The sequence below is a fragment of the Lytechinus variegatus genome, chromosome 14 (assembly GCF_018143015.1).
Source record: "Lytechinus variegatus isolate NC3 chromosome 14, Lvar_3.0, whole genome shotgun sequence".
NCBI classification, from domain to species: domain Eukaryota; kingdom Metazoa; phylum Echinodermata; class Echinoidea; order Temnopleuroida; family Toxopneustidae; genus Lytechinus; species Lytechinus variegatus.
In genome coordinates, this window is record NC_054753.1 from 33,452,243 (window position 1) to 33,462,850 (window position 10,608).

A 10,608-nucleotide genomic window follows, 5' to 3' on the forward strand; every position below is an offset into this window, starting at 1 on the left:
ATAAAAAAAAAATTGTATAAGATGTTCATACAATTGTATTTAATATCGGAGCACATGACGGCGGAGCAATTTACTGCGGAGCAATTGTCGCGAAGCAAATGTCGTATAATTGGAGCAATTTTCGGCGGAGCAAATATCGGCGGAGCAATTGTCGCGGAACAATTGTCGTAAAATAGGAGCAGATGTCGGCAGAGCAATTGTCGGCGGAGCAATTGTCGGGCGGAGCAAATATCGGCGGAGCAAATGCCGACGGAGCAAATATCGGCGGAGCAAGTGTCGACGGAGCAACTGTCGGCGGAGCAACTGTCGGCGGAGCAATTGTCGGCGGAGCAGTTGTCTTATTTTGCGTAGCAATTGTCGGCGGAGCAACTGTCATGGAACCAACAATATACATGTACCTATATAAATGATCTAAATGTACTTTAAGAAAATGTATGAGTTATGAGTCATAAAGCGAAGAACATTCTCTTATTTCATGAGGCAATGAGTGCCAAACATTGGGTCCTTGATGTTTAATGGCTTTATAAGCAAGGAATATTCGGGGATTACTAGTATGAAAATTGTTGGAACCTCTGGTATTGTGTTCATGAACCTGTGTATTGTGAATGTTGAATTAAAATAGCGGGGAACCAAGTGATCGGTATTGAACATAAAATTTGCACTTTGTAAGATAATGATATCAGATATTTTATGTTCATTTTTTTGATAATTGAATCAGTATTGGCTAAGTAAGGACAACATGGAGAACCTGTGCAATTTTTTATGGCTCTTTTCTGCAGTTTAACAATAAGGAATTTAAATTTATTCATGAGACAATGACTGCCAAACATTGGGTCCTTGATGTTTAATGGCTTTATAAGCAAGGAATATTTTGGGATTACTAGTATGAAAATTGTTGGAACCTCTGGTATTGTGTTCATGGGTATTGTGAATGTTGAATTAAAATTGCGTGGAACCAAGTGATTAGTATTGAACATAAAATTTGCACTTTGTAAGATATTGATATCAGATATTTTATGTTCAGTTTTTGTTATGATTGGATCAGTATGGGCTCAGTTAGGAGAACCTGTGCAAATTCTTATGGCTCTTTTATGCAGTAACAATAAGGAATTATTGTTACCTTTCGGTTCCATAACCCCACGTAATATTAGCATAAGATAAATAAGATAATATGAAAGAATTGTACAATAGGATAGACTTTGGCATTAACGTATCTTCAAGTTAACGTATCTTCAACATTATGCAAATGATTCCAGAAATAATCATGAATAAATAAATAACGCACTAAAGTTCAAAGGTAGCTGAGAATACCAAAGTTTATTTGTTATAGGATGTTAGAAGTGGGTGTGTTTTACTCTTGTAGTTGAATTTTATTCAAGTATACGTTGTAACCCAAACTCGATCGACATTTCAATGCATCAATACTGATAGACATATTGTGTGTACCATAATTGTTGAAATTTAGATCTCGTGTTTGTAAATTGATTTTAATAGCGATGGCTGAGAAGCGTGAATCAGAGAAAGCATCAAGCTCTTCACCGAACCTGATATGTCCATTATGCCTTGATATGTTTGTCGAGGCGACAATCCTGACTTCATGTGGACACACATTTTGTAGGCGATGCCTCAAGAAATACGATCTAACCCACCATGACCTTGATCACATGGTCTGTCCTCTCTGCAGGGAGATCACCAAGTTGTCTGCCAACCGTGTCGATGATCTCCGCCTCAATGTCTCCATCAACGGATGCGTAGACGATTACCACGCCAAGTGTGGTGGGATGAACGCTGTCCTCGAGATGTGCCAGAAATGCACCGCTTGCAAGTCTCATAAAGACGCCGTGTCATTCTGCTTGACATGTAAATGTTACATGTGTGATAAGTGTCTGCATTCTCATCAACAGCTAACCATGTTCTTTGACGGTCATGAGATCGTAGCCATGGATGACGTCATCGAAGGGAAGGTCAGCATTGGTCATTTATTCGAGATGTGCTCCATCCACAAACCAGAGAAGAAGGATATGTTTTGTGAGGATTGTAAGGTCCACGTCTGTCACAAGTGTGTACTTGTTGGTCATAAAGCTCATGAAATCAAGAACCAGGTTGACTTTGAACTAGAGTTGCGACGGAAGGTAATTTTATTTATTTAATAGATCATAGTTTGGGAAAGAACACTGAATTGAATATTGAAACTGAAAATAATATTAATACCAATGATTAAAAAATGATGAGAAAAAAAACGCCTCGATCGGTGAGGGGTAGGGGAAAGGGAGGAGGAGGAGGAGGGGGAGAAAAGATGGGGGACAAGGCGGTACCCGAAGTTTGGCTCCCATGAATCCATACCCTGTACAAGAACATTTAATACTGATGATGAAGAGAGCTGAAAATGCCTTTAAAAAGAATAGGAATGATCATGTATGTAAATAACATTAACAGTAATTAAGGACAAGTTCACCCCAACATAAAGTTGATTTGAATAAAAAGAAAAAAAATCCAACAAGCATAGCATTGAAAAATTCATCGAAATCGGATATAAATAAGAAAGTTATGACATTTTCAGTTTTCGGTTAAGTTCACAAAGTCATTATGCACATCCTGGTCAGTATGCAAATGAGAAGACTGATACATCTATTCCCTTTTTTTATTTTGCATTAATTTTTTATATAAAATATTCAAATTTTATCCTCATTGTCAAGTGAAACAAAGATTAGTTCCTCTTGGCCATGTAAAATAAGCATTGTTTTAATACGATTTGGCTCAGTCAGGTTGATCCTAATTGTCAAATCTGTAAACTTATGAAATATTGTATAACTCAAACAATAAAAACAAAAGCAATAGTAAGTGAGGGGCATCACCGACTGCCTCATTTGCATGTCAAAAACATGCGCGAAATTTATCATTTTACATCCGGTTTTGATGAAATTTTCAGCGAGATGCCAATTCGATTTTTCTCTATTTATTTATTCATATTTTTTCTTGGATGGACGTGACCTTTAATATACCTAATGGTATTAATGATAGAAATGTTAATTTGAAATATAAGGGTAATACAAACAATAAGTGCTGATAAAAGATAATAATAATGACGAAATTAAACGATATAAAAAAGGTCGCAACATTTGGATATGTTGATAAACATATCAAAACGTTTAATCTGTTTACAAGTGATGTCAACATTCATCACTACCCTACATGATCTGCTGGAACTTTCCATTTACCTTGAACAATGACATTATTTACAAACAAACTTGTCATATCTTCTAGCATGAAACCATGGAACTCACTTTCACAAGCTTTATGAAATAAGCCTACAATTCATAGCATAAAACAAAATCCCATTAATAATCATAACACCCCTAAAATTCAGTATTATTAGGATATTTTGAGGATTACTTATTCTTTCTTATCCCCCCTCTCCTTTCTCCCTCCCTTTATTTCACTTCTTTTCCCGTCTCTGTTTGTTTTCATTCTATCTACCTGTGCAGCTTTGTTTACTCGGTTTTTTTTGTCATTTTTGTTTTATTGTTTTTGTTATACTTTGTCAGTTCTTGTATAGATTTTGTTATGTCTTGTTCTTGTATAGTTTTTGCCATGCCTTATTCTTGTACCGTTCTACCTGTATTTCTTGTTCTTGTAATGTTTTGTTTCATGTGTCCCTTTCACTTTCTTGAAATATTATTCAGCCTTGTTCATCGTTTACTTGCTATTGGAGAATATGATAAAAACACTAATAATTTACAAGGATTTATATGTAATTTCTACTATAAAGATATGATGATTTGTGTATAAGATAGACTTTGAACTTTGTATATTGTATCAACATGGTTTATTAATTGAAAAAAATCCTTCATTAATGAGCTGTGCTTTTCAGAAGGTTTCATTTTCATTTCATTACGTTAAATCACAATTAGCTCTACTTCGTAATTTTGTTGAAATTTTGAAATGAAATAAATTCGTTATCAATCAATCAATCAATCAATCAATCAATCAATCAATCAATCAATCAATCAATCAATCAATCAATCAATCAATCGATAAAAATGTATTGTATCTGACAATTAGCTTTATGTAACGTACCATCATCAATATTGTTAATACTGTTGCATATACATGTAATGCATTCCCCATTATTTTTGTTGAATGTCAGCCATTTTTTGCTTTAAAGTTATTGTAACAATGACATGAAATTGTGTAAATATGGGGTTTCTTTTACTGATTATCGCGTGTCATTCTGCAGCATTATGAAAAATACGAGACATTTGGCTTCCTCCTGCTCGTACGCACGGGCGTCCGTCGATATAACACATGATATTTTTATGAAAATATGCACCCTTTTTCTTAAAAGTTGATGGAGAGGGGGAAAAATTAATCGTATCAAGTCGGGGTATTCAGTAATGAGTACAGGAGAAACTATATTTCACTGATTTTCATGATTCATTCCATTTGATTAACTCATCTATTCGTGTTTTGGGGCTAATCTTTCCCTTACGCATTGCTTTTTGGCAGAAGTTCTATGGAAAATGCACCTTTTTTCACACAAACTTTGAGACACTCTGTATTCATTCCCCCATTGCTCGAGAATGAATAGGCAGTTAACGACGGGGTTAAAGATTTATTGAGGAACGGAATGTATATTTCATGAAAATGAAAGCCATTTTCCCATTGGATATCTTCAATACGTGTGTTTTACTAGATGAAGTTAGTTGTCGAATAGGCTGTCCTGGCATTTGAGGTCTCTATCGGTGACGTCACTCAGGATCGTCATGCCTGAACCATCGGCCGGGCAGGGGTCGCAATGGTAGTATGATTTATGGATAATGCACTCGATATATACAATAATCTTGTCCTCCCGTTCAAATGAATGTGAAACTCATATAATTTTCATCAGAGCATTCAACAGGAGTACTGTAGTACACATTTCTTTGTTATAAGTGAATTAAAGTCCCTCCAGTGAATTTGATCACACCTATTGCGAAAATGTATCACCCCTACGTTGTAACACAGTCAGCTGTTTGCACTCAGGGTCACTCCGTGACCTGTGTGTGCGTTCAAGAGTTGTACACGATTTTCTGTCTCATTTAGGCAGAAATCTTTCATAATGAGTTATCTTTTTAAATAGTTTGTTCTTTTCACATTAAAGGAATATTTGCAGATCTAAATCGTTTTTACTTTTCAAACTTTCATTCCTAAGGTGGAAGACCTTGCCCAACGCTGTGCTGACAAGAAAACAGAGCTGGAGAAGAACATTCAAAACATAGAAATACAACGTCATGAGGTACACACTGCAGTACAGACACTACTAAATGATGTCAGGCAAGCCTACAGCATCAAGGCCAAGGAGCTGGAAGAAAATCTTCGAAATCTCACCGAGCAAATAAATGCCTTAGAGTGTAGTTTTGATGACGACCTCAACGTCTTGAAGTCAAAAGATCGACAGAGGATCAAGAGTATTTGTAGTTCAATTACTTTGGTAGATAATGACAGACTGGGTCATCTTGAGACAGGCACTCTATCTGCTCATATCCTGCTCTGTGAGGAGCTGGATGCCATGCTGAAGGAGGCTACCGATCACACTTCTGCGTCAGCAATTACAAAGAAAGCAAAGGGGAAGAGGTTCAAGCCAGCAGATAATACTCGTCTTGACCTCGGGAGCATCGCCGAATCAGATCCTAAGATGCGAGTCATCCAGTATGTAAATCTACGGTCATATGTTTACGGAATGGCACGGTACTCACATGACAGTGTGGGCATCGGATATGGGGGGAGCGCACAAGGTATTGATATCATTGATTCAAATGGTGGTAAACAGCGGTATAGTAACATACCCAATGACAGGAAATATAAGGATCTTGTCTATCAACAAGACGGATCTTTATGCGTATTGCTATACGGTACTAAAGAAGCATACATATACTCCCCCCTTGGCTCCAAGAAGGCAACAATCCACATGGGAGTCTGTACTTATGATATCAATGTTAACAGAAGTCAAGCAGATGAAATCATCATTACTAACTGTGACAAGCAAGATATCTATGACCCGACAGGATCCACTCTTAAACACACTGTTCAAACAAAGCACAGGACATATCAGGCATCAACCACCAGGACGGGTTTGATCGTCACGAGTTCATGTTCTGCCAATCCAAGCGTGTTGACGGTCTATGACAGGGATGGGAATGCTGGTGAGTCTCTACAAGCTCCAGAGGATGTCTGCCTGTATGCTACCGTGGATGAGCAGGACAGGGTGTATGTAGCGAGTGTTGATGTGGATAATAGTAGCGTCGTGATCAGGCTCTATGATCTTGATGGTCTGAACCTGAAGGAAAGAGTTGAGTTCCAAGCACTTAACATGACATTGGAGAGTTATTGGTGTTACTTGGTTTCCCTCTCCCCAGGCATGCTCGCCTTTGCTTGTTGGGATAAGTTATATTTCATCAAGGTATCACTGTAATCCACGTTATATCACACCATGTAGTATTGAAACTGACGTGCTTTCACCCTGCTACAATACAAATCTACTTACATGTGTCGATATTCAATACTACATGTATATTACTTACCAAGTAATATCTACATCCAATGACAAAATCAGTTAATGTGATATCTTAGATACGATACAATTTAATTCGTAGAAAATATTTTTATTGGAAAAAAGAACATGTGTCGCAGTAAGAAGCTGGATAAACATGGAAATTTTAGAATTTAATTCGACAATATTCGAATGATACTAATGATAAATAAAATGAATCAATTAATGAAGTATAGCAATTATACGTTATTTTGTAACAATTTCCGAGTATTGAATATACTATTTAGTCCGCAACAATCATAGGCCTATCATATCGCTGTAATTATAGAGTGATAGCAAAATGACTAACTTAAAAACAAGTCAGTATTTATTGAAAATACCACTAAATTAAAAATCAACCACCAGGACGGGTTTGATCGTCACGAGTTCATGTTCTGCCAATCCAAGGGTGGTGACGGTCTATGACAGGGATGGGAATGCTGGTGAGTTTCTACAAGCTCCAGAGGATGTCTACCTGTATGCTACCGTGGATGAGCAGGACAGGGTGTATGTAGCGAGTGTTGATTGGGAGAATAGGAAGGTGGTGATTAGGCTCTATGATGTTAATGGTCTGAACCTGAAGGAAACAGTTGAGTTCCAAGCACTTAACATGACATTGGAGAGTTATTGGTGTTACTTGGTTTCCCTCTCCCCAGGCATGCTCGTCTTTGCTTGTTGGGATAAGTTATATTTCATCAAGGTATCACTGTAATCCACGTTATATCACACCATGTAGTATTGAAACTGACGTGCTTTCAGCCTGCTACAATACAAATCTACTTACACGTGTCGATATTCAATACTACATGTATATTACTTACCAAGTAATATCTACATCCAATGACAAAATCAGTTAATGTGATATTTTAGATACGATACAATTTAATTCGTAGAAAATATATTTATTGGAAAAAAGAACATGTGTCGCAGTAAGAAGCTGGATAAACATGGAAATTTTAGAATTTAATTCGACAATATTCGAATGATACTGTAGGGTGGCTATTCGAGTTAGAATACTTAGGGTTCACTACACAGGTGTATATAAATTCCACAGAGAAGTTTTCTTTATTCAAAGCTAGGGTCCAACTCCCCGAGAGCACATGGCCCACTTTATTTCTGCTGCCTTTCCAAAAACTATATCATCCAATTCACATAAACATCAACCAATCAAAAGGTAGTGTGTCCTCTGGGTGGACACACTCTATCTATAACACATGAAACATAGGATAGATCAGATAACCAATCAGGAAGTAGTGCATGCAACATAAAAGAAATCAATAGCCAATCAGCAAGAGGTGTGTATAGTGCATCAATGTGTGTGTAACCGAACATACAGAGAATCAATGAACTGAAGCACATAATCCAGGTCAACTCCATGTCTGGCTAAACAATGAAGTGATATTTACAAACACTGAGCAAAGGTATTGAATTGCATCTCACATTCCAACTTGTTTATAGAAAGTTCTCTGACCTATAGTATACTGAAATGAATCTAACCTGTACATGAAAGTTCTCTGATCTATGGAAATAAGGCTCTACATAATACTCCCTCCTACAGTAAAAATGTCCTCATTTTTTTTGTTTTAGATTGAGATGTATCTTCCAATTTCTTTTTCCTTTTGTTTTTATCTAACCAACTTTTTCAAACCAAAATCAGTCCTGCATTATTGTTAAACATCATACAGTTTACACCAGACAAATTTATCCTTCTTTGATATCTACAAAATACATGTATTTTTTTTTAAAATATACTGTGGAAAGGCTCTTGTAAAAACCAAAAAAAAAAAATACAACTTTGCAAAAATAGTTATGTATTTTCATTTAAATCATGAAAAATAACTGTAAACTAAAATATCAATAAATATTGACCTCTCCAACTCAACATTATATCAGTTAGCCTTTATCTGAAACCAGAAATGAATGATTTTTCATCTCCACTGGATATATGTACATGTAAGTATATCAAATTGAAAGGCATAAAATCCTTGTTTTCAACATCAGCTGAATTATAGAAAAAAATCCAAGTTGTCAAACTTAAAACAATACTTCCACAGCCTAAAAAAACAACAACATGAATATCAAAATCTCAAACACATCATCTCTGTACTAAATCAATTTTTCAAAGAGAAGAAAAAAAAAATATTTCCTTTGTTTCCCATATTGTCCTCTGTAAACACCGTTTGTTTTTTCTTTTAACTTATAAGCTGTGTACATTTACAGTGAACTACTTTTTTTCCTCTCTTTTTTTTTTGAAACACATCTTCTTTCAAGCTATATGCTGTGTACAGTATATGTATTATTTACTCTTGAAACATAACTTTCAGTGTTATCACCTTTCTCTATTCAAACACTGTCCTAAAACTCTGTCCTGCAAGGATTGCAAAACAATACTAAACATTACTTGTTTGCCATTTTCTATACCATGACAACTTCACCTGTCCAAAGTTATACCATGTCATTGAGTTTGGAATAGTAAAAGAAAACACGAACAAAGCTATACCATTGTAAATGTTCAATGCGTTGCAAATTACACGTTGGAAGATCAGTATAATTCAAAATTAAACCGCTACACCAAGTGTCTAAAGAAAGTTTTCAGTTTACTTTTACTTCTTGACAAAAAATAAATAAATAATGAGCGTACTAGCAATTAAATCATCCATTAAAAGTATGCCTTCTCTTTATATCCAATGCATGGCATAAATTCATGTATGTTTTGTCCTAGTCCTATCAAAAATAGGCATAATTTTACAAAAATATACCAATATGGAATTTTTTTTTTTTTTTGAGTAAGTAGCATTAAGCATGTCATATACAAACCACATGTGACATTTACATTAAACATATATACTGCACAAATAATGTAAATCATGTTTTTTTTTTTCTAAATACCAACTATCCTAGTAGGAAGAGCAGAGCGAAGGTGCTCAACCTGAGATCGAACCCGGGATTATTCTGCCCGAACGTCGTGGTTCGTCTCTCTCTCGAGAAAAAAAAACCATGCAAAGAAAGAAGATTTGATCATTGCTGATTGAAAAAAAAACTATCTGATCTGTAGAGCGAGGGTACAGACCAGCAGTAGATAGCCTCAGGATTATTCTGCCTGAACGTTGTGGCTATCACTGTATAATTGTATTACCTATCGTGGCTGAATCCTTCAAATTCTCGAAGTTTGATGTTCCAGAGTTAAAATTCCTTGTATTTGAATGTAATCCTCAAAGTGAAAACAAATATTTCCAAAAAGATATGATCCTGAGTTCAAACTTAAAGACTTCCTCGAAGCGAAGACAAATATTTCCAAAAAGATGTGATCCAGAGTTCAAACTTGAAGGATGTATGAAACAAAATTTAAAGTCTGACGGTCATCAATCTCTGACTCGTTGGAGTTCTTTCATATAACGAAATATGTGATTCATCTAGCACATGACGAATGACCATGACCATTATGAATAAACAATAATAAAGCAAACAAAATTTTATAATGCATGCATTTCAACTGAGTTCATGCATCCAATGGTATGTCTTGATACACTTAAAACTGAGTTCATGCATCTGTTTGGTCATGTGTGGATAAATAAGTTCACGTATTCCATTCATTGTATGCATATTAAAGTTCAATCTCTGTTAATCCAGCATACTATGTCAGTCACGTAGTAATATCCAGCGAAATGAAGTTATCTGTAGACAGTAGTTGTAATATAGTTCCAATATTATTCACAGTACTATCCATATCTCAGTTCTTTTTAAGATGATGAGTCAAATACACTTCCAAATGATTAATGTTTTACCGGTACTCACGAAGTATCATATTCCTTTAATCTCCTAGGTGGTATTAATAAACGTACACTTCGCGATCGTCGTGGAGGTTGCTCAACATTTGCCTGACATGGCAGCATTGGCAGTTGTTCTCCATCCTCTTGGGGGAAGGGGATGGGTATCGGGTACCTCTCGGCTGCCTGGGGGGCTGGCATTGGTAATTGCCCCTGGTTCACCTGGGGGGCTGGCATTGGTAAGTGCCCCTGGTCCACCTGGGGGGCTGGCAT

General features: G+C 36.2%; 1 protein-coding gene across 1 annotated transcript; it reads left to right on the plus strand.

The window, feature by feature from the left end:
* The first annotated feature begins 1,496 nt into the window (after window positions 1–1,496).
* LOC121428083 (tripartite motif-containing protein 45-like) lies at window positions 1,497–6,480 on the plus strand. The gene is made up of 2 exons (XM_041624660.1): window positions 1,497–2,132; window positions 5,192–6,480. The coding sequence occupies exons 1-2, from the start codon at window positions 1,497–1,499 to the stop codon at window positions 6,449–6,451; spliced, it is 1,896 nt and encodes a 631-aa protein (XP_041480594.1). The 3' UTR covers window positions 6,452–6,480.
* The last annotated feature ends 4,128 nt before the right edge of the window (window positions 6,481–10,608 follow it).